Source organism: Mobula birostris, chromosome 21 (assembly GCF_030028105.1).
Source record: "Mobula birostris isolate sMobBir1 chromosome 21, sMobBir1.hap1, whole genome shotgun sequence".
In the NCBI taxonomy this organism is placed as follows: domain Eukaryota; kingdom Metazoa; phylum Chordata; class Chondrichthyes; order Myliobatiformes; family Myliobatidae; genus Mobula; species Mobula birostris.
In genome coordinates, this window is record NC_092390.1 from 11,020,285 (window position 1) to 11,036,668 (window position 16,384).

At 45.7% G+C, this 16,384-nt stretch overlaps 1 protein-coding gene across 2 annotated transcripts in view; it reads left to right on the plus strand.

The window, feature by feature from the left end:
* Positions 1-16,384, plus strand: part of hpse2 (heparanase 2) — a 346,454-nt gene that overhangs the window by 278,807 nt on the left and 51,263 nt on the right. For both annotated transcript variants that reach the window (XM_072239690.1, XM_072239691.1), the window contains exons 8-9: positions 5,603-5,709; positions 11,851-11,965. In XM_072239690.1, the coding sequence (XP_072095791.1) occupies positions 5,603-5,709; positions 11,851-11,965 (222 nt within the window). The remainder of the gene's footprint in view (positions 1-5,602; positions 5,710-11,850; positions 11,966-16,384) is intronic.

A 16,384-nucleotide genomic window follows, 5' to 3' on the forward strand; every position in this document is an offset into this window, starting at 1 on the left:
CTACCGTAGCCCTGTACTCAGCCTCATCTCCCTTGCTGATGCATCCAACTATGGCAGAGTCATCCGAAAATTCTTGAGCCTGATGGTATGTCCTTCCATATACAATAACAACAATAAGTTGTTATTGTATCTGCCTCAACTACATCCTCAGACAATTTGCTCCACGTACAAACCATCCTCTGGTTAAAAGAGATGACCCTCAAGTTCCTATGAAGTATTTTCCCTCTCACCTAAAGCTTCTGTATGTCCTCTAGTTCTTAATCTTCCAGCCCCTGGAGAAAGACTGAGAACATTCACTCTATCTATGCACCTTGTGGTTTTATACGCCTCTATAAGATGGCACCTCTGTCTCCTACACTCCAAAGTTCAATGTTCAAATGACATTTACTATCAAAGTGCATGTATATATCACCATATACAACCCTGTGATTCACTTTTACAGGCATACACAATAAATTCAAGAGACACAATAGAACCAATGAAAGACCTCACCCAACAAGAAGGACAAACAACCAATGTGCAAAAGACAAACTGTAAATTCAAAAGAATTGAGAACATGAGATGAAGAGTCCTTGAAAGTGAGTCCATAGTTTGTGGGAACAGTTCAGTGATGGAGTGAGTGAAGTTATCCCCTTTGGTTGAAGAGCCAGATGGTTGAGGGGTAATAACTGTTCCAGAATCTGGTATTGCAGGACCTGAGGCTCCTGTATCTTCTTCCTGATGGTGACAGCAAGAAGAAGTGAGAAATTTTAGAGTAATGAATGCAGCCCAATCCATCATACAAAGCAGCCTCCCTCCATTGACCAACATTTAAGCCAAAAGCGTTGACAGTTCAGGTTCCGGTTTGAAAAAAATGTGAAGAGATGTGGTAATCTATAGGGATAGAGACAGGGTAAGTGCAAACAGGCTTTCTCCACTAAGGTTGGGTGAATGTGAACTAGAGGTCAAAGTTCAAAGTAAATGTATTACTGATACATACGTGTCATATATACAACACTGAAATTCATTTTCTTGTGGGCATACTCAATAGATCTATAGAATAATAACCATTACAGAATCAACGAAAGACCACCCAACCTGAGTGTTCAACCAGAGTACAGAAAATGCAAATACAAAAAGAAATAAAGATTGATAATAAATAAATAAGCAATAAATATCAAGGAGATGAGATGAATAGTCCTTGAAAGTGAGGCCATTGGTTGTGGGAACATTTCAATGATAGGGCAAGTGAAGTTGAATGAAGTTATCCCCTTTGGTTCAAGAGCCTGATGGTTGAGGGGCAGTGACTGTTTCTGAACCTGGTGGTGTGAGTCCTGAGACTCTGGTATCTTCTTCCTGATGGCAGCAGTGAGGAGAGAGCATGACTTGTGTGGTAGGGCTCCTGATGATGGATGCTGCTTTCCAGTGACAGCGGTTCATGTAGATGTGCTCAATGATTCGGAGGGCTTTACCTGTCAGGTGTTAACGGTGAAAGGTGAAATACTTAAGGAGAACCTGAGGAGGAACTTCTTCACGGATAGTGGTGAGGGTGTGAACGAGCTGCCTGTGGAAGTGGTAGATGTGGGTTCAATTGCAAAGTTTAAGAGACATTTGGATAGGAATGTGGATGGGAGGGTTATGGAGGGCTGTGGCCAAGGTGTGGATCAATGGCACTAGGTAGAGTAACAGTTTGGCATGGACTAGATGGGCAGAAGGGCCTGCTTCTGTACTCTAGTCCTCTGTGACTGCCTATTGCACAAGTTTCCAAGGTGCTAACAAATCTGGTTAGTATGGAGTTAATCTGTTTTGTTTTAGTTTCATAATTGCAGAGCTTGAGACACAAGTACAAAATGAATTTTAAAGCAAGTCAGAGGTTGGATTAAGGTTTATTGGAATGTTTTGGGGTATGGAGAAATGCGGTCCAGGTGTGGGTCAATGGGACTAGACAGAATAACAGGTTAGCATTGACTGAATGGGCCGACAGGCCTCTTACTGTGCTATAATGCTCTGTGACCCTATGAATCTGCCAGGAATGAAGGAGGAAAACTGCCATTTGACTAACGTGGACATTAAAGTGACACTAGACAACACATTGGAGCAGAATATTCTATCTCTCACCCTGCCCCACATAGGCAGTGTCACTGTGAGAAATACAACATGAGGAAAAGTTAGGCTGATTTACCACAGATTTTTGCTCGGTTATCTTAGACTAGCACAGCTTGGCAGTGCTAGTACAGCACTCCCTGCTTCTCTTCTCCTCTCCAGTCTGTCAGCTCCCTCCGCTGCTCTTCCTCTTTCCCTTTCTCACTTTCTCCCACGATCCAGTCTCCTCTCTTCTCTCCTATCAGATTCCTTCATCTTCAGCCCTCTATCTTTTCTACCCATCACCTCCCAGGTTCTCACTTCATTCCCCTCACTCAGCTTCACCTATCACCTTCCTCCTCCTTATTCTGGCTTCTTCCCCCTTCCTTTCCAGTCTTAATGAATGGTCTCGGCCCGAAACAGCGACTGTTTACCCCCCTCTAAAGGTGCTGCCTGACCTGCTGAGTTCCTTCAGCACTTTGTGTGTGTTACTCAAGATTTCCAGCATCTGCAGAATCTATTGAGTTTCTTTTTCAGAATGCTTATCTGCATTAGTTTGGCTTTCTTCAGTGTCCAGCAGCTGGGTGTGATCCAAGTAGTATTCTGTAAAAAGGAAGCAGAGCAATATCCCTGCCTTGGTTTGTCATTGTGTTTCTGTGTGGAAGAATATGATTTTATATTCAATTAAATATTCTAGCTGGAGCCTCAGTAAGGTGCCTTTGGTCTGAATGGTTGAAGGGACCTGGTGTTTTTTTTCTGATCACACACGTCCCAGCTACTCTTTGACTGTTCAGTCCTACAACAAATTCACCATCTCACAATTGCTCTCTGAAGGGCTGTGAAGCTCTGTCAGTGTGAGAGGCAGAGGAGACCGTTCCTTCATCAACAGAGGCAAAACATCCAGTAGAAGAACACACCAGTTCATTCCTAGAAACTTAAAGCTCGCAACCCTTTGATCCTAAACACTGTTGCTGTGGACAGGAGCATGTAAACTGCCTTCCTTCCAGATTCAGATTATTTATCACATGTACATCAGAAAATGTGGCAATTATATTAACAACCAGCACATTCAAGGATAAGCTGGGGCCAACCTGCAAGTGTCAGCACCCATTCCAGTGGCAAAATAGGACAGCACAAGCAGCCACTACAACAAGATGACAGAGAAAAAAAAACCCTTTTATATTCCTCCTACCCACTTACACACCCAGACAGGCATCCAAACTCCGGGCCTCCAATCTCAGACTTTCAGATCTTGGGCGTCCAACATTGAACTTCACATCAGGGAGATGGTTGCATGTTTGACCTTCAGCTCTCAACTTCCGGACTTGCATGGACCTCTGACCCCATGCCTTCATGGTTCCTTCAGACCCTTCTGATTCTTTCATGCTTCGACCTTCGTCTTTCCCCTCCAGACTTCACTGGGTGCGAAACTTGGGCTTCTGCTTCAAGATTCACAAGGACCCCTGAAGCCAATGACCAGCTCTTTCATTTTGTTGACATTGAGGGGAAATGTACCCAACAGCTGTGTATCTGCAGCCTTCTGTGGAAGTGAGGGACCCAAGGACCTCTCTGAGTGAAGACATTTCCCCAGAGACATCCCTCCTTGTTCTAGACTCCCTGACTAGGGAAGGAGCCTCCCAATATCTATCTTGAGCCTTGGAAGAATTGGTTTCAGTGAGGTTGGAACCCCTCAAGATATCAGTTCACTGCCCTCTCCAGCAAGAGGTTCATTAAATGATGCACTTTCTCCCAATGTCCACATCACAAAACATGAGTGATCAGATTGTGCTGATGCAGGGAGAAAGAACTGAAATTACTGTTCAATTCTCTTAACTCTGAGAAGTTTGACTAGCTCTGCTCACTCTCTCCCTTTCCTCCCCCTCCCCCACTCTCTCCCTCCCTCCCTCTCTCTTTCTCTCTCTCTCCCCTCTCCCTCTCCCTCCTTCCTCCCCCCCCACACACACACATACACACTCTCACTCTCACACACTCTCACACACACACTCCCTCTCTGTGATAGACAACCTTTGAGAACCAGTCATACAAGGTGTGAACTTTTATAGAGAGATACATTATGGAAACAGGCCCTTCAGCCAAACAAATTCATTCTATTCATCAAGGAACATTTTTACCCAGATCTGACCTGAACCCATTTTATTCCATCACATACCCCCTGGATTCTACCACTCTTCCTCACTCTAGGGGCAACTGACAGCAGCCAATTATCCTACCAGCCCACACTGTCAAGAAAACATGCTGTCAGATCCATGTTGTCACAGTAAGAGCGTGCAGACAGCTCCTGAGGTCAGTATTGAACCCTGGTCACTAAAGTAGTGAGGCAGCGGATCTATCACTGTCCCACTGTGGTGGGAGATCTGGTGGCCGGATATACAATGGGTGCCAGTGTCCTGCCTGACAGCATCACGTGTCCTATTCGATGGATTAATGGTGGCATGATTATCTCAACCTAATGGAGAAAAATTTTCAGTGGATTTCTCAGATGCAGGGGATTTTGAGTGTGGATATTCAGATTGAAGGAGGGTGGGAACGTGGAGGACTCAGTCCGATCATCACCAAAGTATTCCATGTTTTAACTTCTATCGAGCCATATGGAAGGCTCCTGAGCCCAACTGGTCCACACTGATCAAGATCCCCATCTAAACTAGTCCCATTTGGCCCGCATCCCACTAAACCCTTCTTATTCATGCACTTCTGCAAATATTGTTCATGTACCTGTCTCAAATACTTCCTCTGTCAGCTTGTTCCATGTATGCACCATCTGGATGAAGAAGTTCAGGTAACTTAAACCCAGTGAGTGGATACTCACAGGAACTTTGTTGTGTAGACATCAGAAAGGTTGGTTGTCCCTCCAGTGCCTCTTACTTTAAACCTGTGCTCTCTACCTCCTGATTCTCCAACCTTGGGGGAAAAAAGCCTGTGCACATTGACCGTATCCATGCCCCTCGTGATTTTATAACCTCCGTTAGATCACCCCTCAGTCTCCTGCACTCCGATGGAAAACGTCCCAACCTGCTCAAATTCTCTCCCAAACTCGGCCCTCTAGCGGGCTGCACCTAGCACATTGCTAGGTTGTGTTGTTTGTTTGTGCATTACATGTAATCAATAAATGAGTCTGAATCAAGACCTGGCAACATCCTCAGAAACCTTCTCTGCAATCTTTCCATCTTAATGCATCACATCCAATACAGGGTGACTGAAGCCGAACACAAAATACATATGGCCTCATCAATGTCTTGTATGACTGCAGCTTAACATCCCAACTTCTATAGTCAATGCTCCAAATAGCAAAGGCCAGCATGCCAGAAAAGCCTTCTTTGCCACCCTGTCTGCCTGTGACACCACTTGCAGAGAATCGTGTACTTATGTTCCGAGGTCCCTCTGCTCTGTAAAGCTCACCAGGGCATATAACGGCAGCTGTCCTCGAGCCCAATACTGAGATTACTTGGGATCATTGTGTTAACTAGATTATGTTTTGTTGTCTTTTAAAGTGCCAAACGACACTATTATTTCCTTCCAACAGATTGTGAATTCTCATGCACCGGGGAAAAAAGTCTGGCTTGCAGGGGTTGGACCAGCCTGGGCTGGAGGGACAACCAACCTTTCTGATACGTATGCCGCAGGGTTTCTGTAAGTATCCACTCTCCGGCCTTAAATGCTTAGGTCAATGATTGGACAGGGAGGTACGGGTACATTTAGGGACGTTAGGGAAATTTAAGATACTCTTAGTTGTAACAATGGATAGAAGAAAAATGGAGAAACATTTAAATGATTGAAATGACCAGAGGGCACAGTGTCCGAACAGAAGGACATCCCTTTACAACAGCGTTGCAGAAGAATTTCTTTAGCTACAGAGTGGTGAATTTGTGGAATTGACAAGCCACTGGGTATATATTTAAAGCAGAGGTTGATAGGTTCTTGATTAGTAAAGGTGTTAAAGGTTATGAGGAAAAGGCAGGAGAATGAGGTTGAGAGGGAAAATAAATCAGCCATGATAGATTGGTGGGGCAGACTCGATGGGTCAAATGGCCTGATTCTGTTCCTATGTGCTAAGGTCTAAATGTCATAACAGCAGTATATCAAAATTAATTAATATATTAAGTTACTAGATTATGATTATGATTATGATTATGAGGACATGAGGATTATGATTACAGGCTTAGGCGGAAACGGGCGAGGCGAGGAAGGTTTGGTATTCATTTTCTGTTGTTATTTGAGGAGAGGGGCAGTATGAGTGTGAGGGCAGTTTGCTGTTCTCGGTGTCAGATGTGGGAGGCCCTGGAGTCTACAAGCCTCCCGGACGTCTACATCTGCGCCAAGTGCATCGAGATGCAGCTCCTTAGGGACCGCGTTACGGAACTGGAGCTGCAGCTCGATGACCTTCATCTGGTCAGGGAGAGTGAGGAGGTGATAGAGAGGAGCTGCAGGCAGGTGGTCACGCCGGGGCCACGGGAGGCAGACAAGTGGGTCACGGTTAGGAGGGGGAAGGGGAAAGGTCAGGTAATAGGGAGTACCCCGGTGGCTGTGCCCCTTAACAACAGGTACTCCTGTTTGAGTACTGTTGGGGGGGACAGCTTACCTGGGAGAAGCGACAGTGGCCGTGCCTCCGGCACAGAGTCTGGCCCTGCAGCTCAGAAGGGTAGGGCAAGGAAGAGGAGGGCAGTTGTAATAGGGGACTTGATAGTAAGGGGGTCAGATAGGCGATTCTGTGGACGCAGTCCAGAGACCCGGATGGTAGTTTGCCTCCCTGGTGCTAGGGTCCGGGATATTTCTGATCGTGTCCAAGATATCCTGAAGTGGGAGGGTGAGGAGCCAGAGGTCGTGGTACATATAGGTACCAATGACATAGGTAGGAAAAGGGAAGAGGTCCTGAAAGGAGAATATAGGGAGCTAGGAAGGGAGTTGAGAATAAGGACCGCAAAGGTAGTAATCTCGGGATTACTGCCTGTGCCACGCGACAGTGAGAGTAGGAATGCGATGAGGTGGAGGATAAATGCGTGGCTGAGAGGTTGGAGCAGGGGGCAGGGATTCAAATTTTTGGATCATTGGGACCTCTTTTGGCGCAGGCGTGACCTGTACAAAAAGGACGGGTTACACTTGAATCCTAGGGGGACCAATATCCTGGCGGGGAGATTAGCGGGGGCTACTGAGGTGACTTTAAACTAGAATCGTTGGGGGGTGGGAATCAAATTAAAGAGGCTAGGCGTGAGGAGGTTAGTTCACTACAGGGGGATGGGAACCAGTGCAGAGAGGCAGAGGGGTGTAAAGTGAGGGTAGAAACAAAAAGTACTATGGAGAAAAGTAAAAGTGGCAGGCCGACAAATCCAGGGCGAGCATTAAAAAGGGCCACTTTTCAGCATAATTGTATAAGGGCTAAGAGAGTTGTAAAAGAGCGCCTGAAGGCTTTGTGTGTCAATGCAAGGAGCATTCGTAATAAGGTGGATGAATTGAAAGTGCAGATTGTTATTAATGATTATGATATAGTTGGGATCACAGAGACATGGCTCCGGGGTGACCAGGGATGGGAGCTCAACGTTCAGGGATATTCAATATTCAGGAGGGATAGACATGAAGGAAGGGGAGGTGGGGTGGCGTTGCTGGTTAAAGAAGAGATTAACGCAATAGAAAGGAAGGACATAAGCCGGGAAGATGTGGAATCGATATGGGTAGAGCTGCGTAACACTAAGGGGCAGAAGACGCTGGTGGGAGTTGTGTACAGGCCACCTAACAGTAGTAGTGAGGTCGGAGATGGTATTAAACAGGAAATTAGAAATGTGTGCAATAAAGGAACAGCAGTTATAATGGGTGACTTCAATCTACATGTAGATTGGGTGAACCAAATTGGTAAAGGTGCTGAGGAAGAGGATTTCTTGGAATGTATGCGGGATGGTTTTTTGAACCAACATGTCGAGGAACCAACTAGAGAGCAGGCTATTCTAGACTGGGTTTTGAGCAATGAGGAAGGGTTAATTAGCAATCTTGTCGTGAGAGGCCCCTTGGGTAAGAGTGACCATAATATGGTGGAATTCTTCATTAAGATGGAGAGTGACGGAGTTAATTCAGAAACAAAGGTTCTGAACTTAAAGAGGGGTAACTTTGAAGGTATGAGACGTGAATTAGTTAAGATAGACTGGCAAATGACACTTAAAGGATTGACGGTGGATATGCAATGGCAAGCATTTAAAGGTTGCATGGATGAACTGCAACAAATGTTCATCCCAGTTTGGCAAAAGAATAAATCAAGGAAGGTAGTGCACCCGTGGCTGACAAGAGAAATTAGGGATAGTATCAATTCCAAAGAAGCAGTATACAAATTAGCCAGAGAAAGTGGCTCACCTGAGGACTGGGAGAAATTCAGAGTTCAGCAGAGGAGGACAAAGGGCTTAATTAGGAAGGGGAAAAAAGATTATGAGAGAAAACTGGCAGGCAACATAAAAACGGACTGTAAAAGCTTTTATAGGTATGTAAAAAGGAAAAGACTGGTAAAGATAAATGTAGGTCCCCTGCAGGCAGAAACAGGTGAGTTGATTATGGGGAGCAAGGACATGGCAGACCAATTGAATAATTACTTTGGTTCTGTCTTCACTAAGGAGGACATAAATAATGTTCCAGAAATAGTAGGGGACAGAGGGTCCGGTGAGATGGAGGAACTGAGCGAAATACAGGTTAGTAGGGAAGTGGTGTTAGGTAAATTGAAGGGATTGAAGGCAGATAAATCCCCAGGGCCAGATGGTCTGCATCCCAGGGTGCTTAAGGAAGTAGCCCAAGAAATAGTGGATGCATGAGTGATAATTTTTCAAAACTCGTTAGATTCTGGACTAGTTCCTGAGGATTGGAGGGTGGCTAATGTAACTCCCCTTTTTAAAAAAGGAGGGAGAGAGAAACCGGGGAATTATAGACCGGTTAGCCTAACGTCGGTGGTGGGGAAACTGCTGGAGTCAGTTATCAAGGATGTGATAACAGCACATTTGGAAAGTGGTGAAATGATCGGACAAAGTCAGCATGAATTTGTGAAAGGAAAATCATGTCTGACGAATCTCATAGAATTTTTTGAGGATGTAACTAGTAGAGTGGATAGGGGAGAACCAGTGGATGTGGTATATTTGGATTTTCAGAAGGCTTTTGACAAGGTCCCATACAGGAGATTAGTGTGCAAACTTAAAGCACACAGTATTGGGGGTAAGGTATTGGTGTGGGTGGAGAGTTGGTTAGCAGACAGGAAGCAAAGAGTGGGAATAAACGGGACCTTTTCAGAATGGCAGGCGGTGACTAGTGGGGTACCGCAAGGCTCAGTGCTGGGACCCCAGTTGTTTACAATATATATTAATGACTTGGTTGAGGGAATTAAATGCAGCATCTCCAAGTTTGCGGATGACACGAAACTGGGTGGCAGTGTTAGCTGTGAGGAGGATGCTAAGAGGATGCAGGGTGACTTGGATAGGTTGGGTGAGTGGGCAAATTCATGGCAGATGCAATTTAATGTGGATAACTGTGAAGTTATCCACTTTGGTGGCAAAAATAGGAAAACAGATTATTATCTGAATGGTGGCCGATTAGGAAAAGGGGAGGTGCAACGTGACCTGGGTGTCATTATACACCAGTCATTGAAAGTGGGCATGCAGGTACAGCAGGCGGTGAAAAAGGCGAATGGTATGCTGGCATTTATAGCGAGAGGATTTGAGTACAGGAGCAGGGAGGTACTACTGCAGTTGTACAAGGCCTTGGTGAGACCGCACCTGGAGTATTGTGTGCAGTTTTGGTCCCCTAATCTGAGAAAAGACATCCTTGCCATAGAGGGAGTACAGAGAAGGTTCACCAGATTGATTCCTGGGATGGCAGGACTTTCATATGAAGAAAGAATGGATGAACTGGGCTTGTACTCGTTGGAATTTAGAAGATTGAGGGGGGATCTGATTGAAACGTATAAGATCCTTAAGGGATTGGACAGGCTAGATGTAGGAAGATTGTTCCCGATGTTGGGGAAGTCCAGAACGAGGGGTCACAGTTTGAGGATAGAGGGGAAGCCTTTTAGGATCGAGATTAGGAAAAACTTCTTCACACAGAGAGTGGTGAATCTGTGGAATTCTCTGCCACAGGAAACAGTTGAGGCCAGTTCATTGGCTATATTTAAGAGGGAGTTAGATATGGCCCTTGTGGCTACGGGGGTCAGGGGGTATGGAGGGAAGGCTGGGGCGGTGTTCTGAGTTGGATGATCAGCCATGATCATAATAAATGGCGGTGCAGGCTCGAAGGGCCGAATGGCCTACTCCTGCACCTATTTTCTATGTTTCTATGTTTCTATGACACGCAGTCCCCTTTTATTGTCATTTAGTAATGCATGCATTAAGAAATGATAAAAATGTTTTTCCAGAATATCACGAAAACACATGACAAACCGACTTAAAAACTAACAAAAACCACATAATTATAGCATATAGTTACAACAGTGCAGAGCAATACCGTAATTTGATAAGAATAGACCATGGCACAGTAAAAGTCTCAAAGTCTCTCGAAAGTCCCATCATCTCACGCAGACGGTGAACCTCCAGCGCCGCCAACTTGCCGATGCAGCATCCTGGAAGCTTCCGATCACAGTCTGACTCCGAGTCCGTCCGAAAAACTCCGAGCCTCCGACCACCTATTTGACTCCGACGCACCGAGCACCCTCTGTCGAGCATTTCGACCCCGGCCCCAGTAACAGGCGATACACAAAGCCGAGGATTTGGGGCCTTCCCCTCCGGAGATTCTCGATCACACAGTAGCAGCAGCAGCGAAGCAGGCATTTCAGAAGTTAATCCAGATGTTCCTCCATGCTTCTCACAGCCGTCCTCATCAAATCCGGATTGTGCACGGCACCCCTGGTTACACATATCGATATCATTCGGAAAGGCCGTGCGCGCTGCGTCATGCCGCCATCTTCTCCTCCCTCCTATAGGTTAAGAAATATAGCAATCTGATTCTTACCTGAAAGGAAAAAAAATTAAACACCCTCAAAATATGGTTTATAGAAAGTGCAGGGAGTACAGATACAATTAGGGAAATTTAAGAGAATTTTAGATGTAAGAATGGATGTAAGAAAAATGAAGGCCTATGAACTGTGCTGTAGTACACTCAGTGGCAACTTTACTCAGCACCTCCTGTACCTAATAAAGTGGCCACTGAGTGTATATTTGTGGTCTTCTGCTGCTGTAGCGCATCCAGTTCAAGTTTAAACATTTTCTGTGTCAGAAATGCTCTTCTGCACACCACTGTTGTTACGTGTGGTTATCTGAGTTACAGTCACCTTCCCGTCAATTTGAACCAGTGTGGCCACCCTCCTCCGACCTCTCTCAGTAACAAGGTGTTTTCATCCACGGAACTGCCACTCACTGGATCTTGTATGTTTTTTGCACCATTCTCTATAAACTCTGGAGACGGTTGTTGCGTGAAAATTCTGAGATACTCAAACCATCTCATTTGGCAACAACAATCTTTCCATGGTCAAAGTCACTTAGATCACATTTCTTCCCCATTTAGATGTTTGGTCTGAACAACAACTGAACCTCTTGACCGTGAATGCATGCTTTTATACATTGAGTTGCTGCCATGTGATTGGCTGATTGGACATTTGCATTAACAAGCAGGTGTACCTAATAAAGTGGCCACTGAGTTCCCCTGGATTTCTCCCCTCACCTTAAATCTGTTCGCTCTATTTCCCACCCAGGGGAAAAGACATTGATTATCATTTACCTATGACCCACATGATTTTACAAATGTCTTCTGTCCACACAGCTGGTTAAATACACTGGGAATGTCGGCCAAACAGGGGATGGATGTGGTGTTTCGCAATTCGTTCTTCGATCACGGATACAACCACCTGGTGGATCAGAACTTCAACCCATTGCCGGTAAGCTGGGAGAAATCTTCAGTTCGTACTGCCTTGGCTCCTGAGCAGTTAACTCATCATGTGGGTAGGATGACCAGGGGAAAAGGTAGTACTTGATTCAATTCATGACCGTCACCACCCATCTTCTCTCCTGAAACTTGTGTAGTGACCATAGGGAGTCAGGGTAACACTGTGATTAGCATTACACCATTATAGCACCAACTACCCAGTCTCACTTCCTGCCACTCTCTGTGACAAGGTTGCATGTTCTCCCTGTTGGCTGTGTGGGTTTCCTCTGGGTGCTTTAGTTTCCTCCCACATTCCAAAAGAAATATGAGTTTGGGATAGTGAGTTGTGGGCATGCTATATAGGTGTTGGAAGTATGGTGATATTTGTGGGCTGCCTCCAATACATCCTTGAAGTGTTTTGGTTGTTGATGCAAACAGCCCATTTCACTCTATGTTTCAATGTACGTGTGACAAATAAAGCTCATCTTCTAGAAGTTTTCCCTTCAGCAGCGAATCAGTCGCCTCAGCACAGCTCCAGACACCTACGGTTGATCCTCATCTCCGGGGCTGTCTGTGTGGAGTTGGCATGTTCTCCCTTTTGGGGTTCCTTCAGGAGCTCCGATTTCCTCCCACCCCTCCACTGAACACCTGCGGGTTGGTGGGTTAACTGACCATCGTACATTGTCCTCCCATCGTGTGTGTGAGACTGTTGAAATCTGGAGGAAATGAGGAGGAAAAGAAAATGGATGACTATAGGGTTAGTGTAATAGAATCATCAACATAGTTCAGCTTCCGTTTACGAGTATGTGGATGGGTGGTGGAATCTGTTGGAAATGCTGAGACAGTAGAAAGCATAAGTGGAGATGAAACTCTTTCTTCAATCATTCCATGGCACCAATCTGGTACACTAATTGAAACCTCCTTCCCTACAAATACAACCTTGCTCCTCTGAACCTCATGCACTCCTCCTGTGAGATGTTCACCGTCACTGTGAATCAGTCAGGAAAGCTCTGCTTCCTGCAGACCTTGGGCTCTGCAGATGTAAGCTGCCGATTATATCAAAACAAACGTTACTGCGCAGCTAGAGAGCGCACCTGTCGACCGGATATGCCACAATGGGAATCTACCTTGGCACTTTGATTTCCTACTTTATTGCAGTGCTGTGACCAGTTGCTTTATGACCAGAGGTGTAAAAGCTGTATACGTGTCCTTTGGCAGCTAGATCGCCTCCAATTTTGTTTAAAAGCAACCTTTCTCTTCAAGAGTTCTGCATGCCTTGTGTCAGGCATATGTAAGACTCACCGCAGTACAAAGATAACCCAATCGTGTGTGGACTTTACTGTCTCTTACACTACTAAGATTAACAAGGTCTTATGAACTCAGTGAAATTCTTCCCCTTTTCCTTGTCCAGCTCAGGTTGTTATTGGGAAACTAGAAATGAAATATAGAGTGTACATGTGGCTGCAGGTGATGAGTTCAAAATTCAAAGTAAATTTATTATCGAAGTACATATATGTCACCACATACAACCCTGGAATTTATTTTCTTGCAGAAGTTCACAGTAAATCAATTAAATCATAGAAACATAGAAAACCTACAGCACAGTACAGGCCCTTTGGCCCACAATGCTGTGCCGAACATGTACTTGTAGAAATTACCTAGGGTTACCCATAGCCCCCTATTTTTCAAAGCTCCATGTACTCATCCAGGAGTCTCTTAAAAGACCCTATCGTATCTGCCTCCACCACCGTTGCTGGCAGCCCATTCCACACACTCACCACTCTCTGCGCAAAAATCTTACCCCTGATATCTCCTCTGTACCTACTTCCAAGCACCTTAACACTGTGCCCTCTATGTGTTAGCCATATGCTTTCTGAACCACAAAGTCAACCTGTGCAGCAGCTTTGAGCGTCCTGTGGACTCAGACTACAATAACCCTCTGATCCTCCACACTGCCAAGAGTCTTACCATTAATACTATATTCTGCCATCATATTTGACCTATCAGAATGAACCACCTCACACTTATCTGGATTGAATTCCATCTGCCATTTCTCAGCCCAGTTTTGCAACCTATCGATGTCCCGCTGTAACTTCTGACAGCCCTCCACACTATCCACAACACCCCCAAACTTTGTGTCATCAGCAAATCAATATTTGGGAAATTAAAATGTCCAACCACGACAACCCCATTATTATTACACCCTTGCAGAATCTGTCTCCCTATCTGCTCCTCTATGTCCCTGTTACCATTGGATGGTCTATTTAAAAAAACACCCATTGGAGTTATTGACCCCTTCCTGTTTCTAACTTCCACCCACAGAGACTCAGTAGGCAACCCCTCCATGACTTCCTCCTTTTCCGCAGCCATGACACTATCTCTGATCAATAGTGCCACACCCTCACCTCTTTTGCCTCCCTCCCTGTCCTTTCTGAAACATCTAAAGCCTGGCCCTCGAAGTAACCATTCCTACCCCTGCACCATCCAAGTCTCTGTAGCATCATAGTCACAACATCATAGCTCCAAGTGCTGATCCATGCTCTAAGCTCATCCGCTTTGTTCTTAATACTCCTTGCATTAAAATAGACACATCTCAGACCATGGACTGAGTGCATCCCTTCTTTATCACCCGCCTGTCCTCCCTTTTGCACTGTCTCCAAGCTTACTCAATTTGTGAGCCAACTGCCCCTTCCTCCGTCCCTTTAGTTCGGTTCCCACCCCCAGCAATTCTAATTTAAACTCTCCCCAATAGCCTTAGCAAACCTCCCTGCCAGGATATTGGTCCTATTTGGATTCAAGAGTAAACCGTCCTTTTTGTACAGGCCACGTCTGTCCCAGAAGAGATCCCAATGATCCAAAAATCTGAATCCCTGCCCCCTGCTCCAATCCCTCAGCCACACATTTATCCTCCACTTCACTCTATTCCTATACTCACTGTCACATGGCACAGGCAGTAATCCCGAGATTACTACCTTTGAGATCCTGCTTCTCAACTTCCTTCCTAACTCCCTGTAGTCTGTTTTCAGGACCTCCTCCCTTTTCCTACCTATGTCGTTGGTACCAATATGTACCACAACCTCTAGCTGTTCTCCTTCCCACTTCAGGATATCATGGACGTGATCAGAAACATCCTGGATCCTGGCACCTGGGAGGCAAACTACCACCCGTGTTTCTTTCCTACATCCACAGAATCGCCTGTCTGACCCCCTAATTATAGAGTCCCCTATCCCTGCTGCCATCCTCTTCCTTTCCCTACCCTTCTGAGTCACAGGGCCAGACTCTGTGCCAGAGACACGGCCACTGTTGCTTCCCCCAGGTAGGCCATTCCCCCACCCGCCAACAGTACTCAAGCAGGACTACTTATTGTTAAGGGGAACAGCCACTGGGGTTACTCTGTCATATCTGACTCTTGCCCTTCCCTCTCCTGACTGTTACTCACTTATCTGTCTCCCAAGACCCCGGTGAGACCACTTGCCTATAGCTCCTCTCTATCACCTCCTCGGTCTCCCTGACCAGACGAAGGTCATTGGACTGCATCTCCAGTTCCCTAACCCAATCCCTAACGAGGTGCAGCTCGATGTACCTGGCGCAGATGTGGCCGTTCGGGAGGCTGGGAGTCTCCCGGACTTCCCACATGTGACACCAAGCACAGAACACCGGTCTCACACACATACTTCCTGTTTCTATTCTTCACAAGTAACTGACCTCGCTTCGACCTGTTATCGCCTGAGCCCCATTGAGCCAGAGCCCTCCTATTCTGTCTCCCTCTACTCTGTCACCTGCTCCTCTGACAACCGCTCTGTAAAGCTATCTCTTTTTAAACTCTTCTTACTGTCCTAACTCACTGACATCCACGTGATTACGCAGTTGTGCCGTGATCAAAAATCAATTTTAAAAACTACATATTAACAAAATGGACAAACAGCCATTGGTAAAAGACAAGAAGAAAACTGAAATAATAATAATAGATGGGTATGTATTAAATACTATTGAGAACAGGGGTTTGCAGAGTCTTTGAAAATGAGTCCTTAGACTGTGAAATCAATTGGGACCTCAGTGTTGGGATGAGTGAAGTTGCCCACTTTGTTTCCGGAGCCTGATGGTTGAAGGGCAATAACCGTTCCTCAGCCCGGTGGTGTTCAATCTGAGGCTCCTGTATCCCCTTCCTGATGGCAGCAGTGAGAAGAGAGGATGGTGGAGGTTCTTGATGATGGATGCTGCTTTCCCGCGATAACACTCCTTGTAAATGTGCACAGTTGTGGGGAGGGCTTTATCCATGATAGACTGGGCTGTGTCTGCTACCTTTTGTAGGCTGTTCTGTTCAAGGGCACTGGTGTTCCCATACAGACCGTGATATAACCAGTCAATATACCCTACACCACACATCTATAAAAGTTTGTCAAGGTTTTAGATGATACGCTAAATCTTTGCA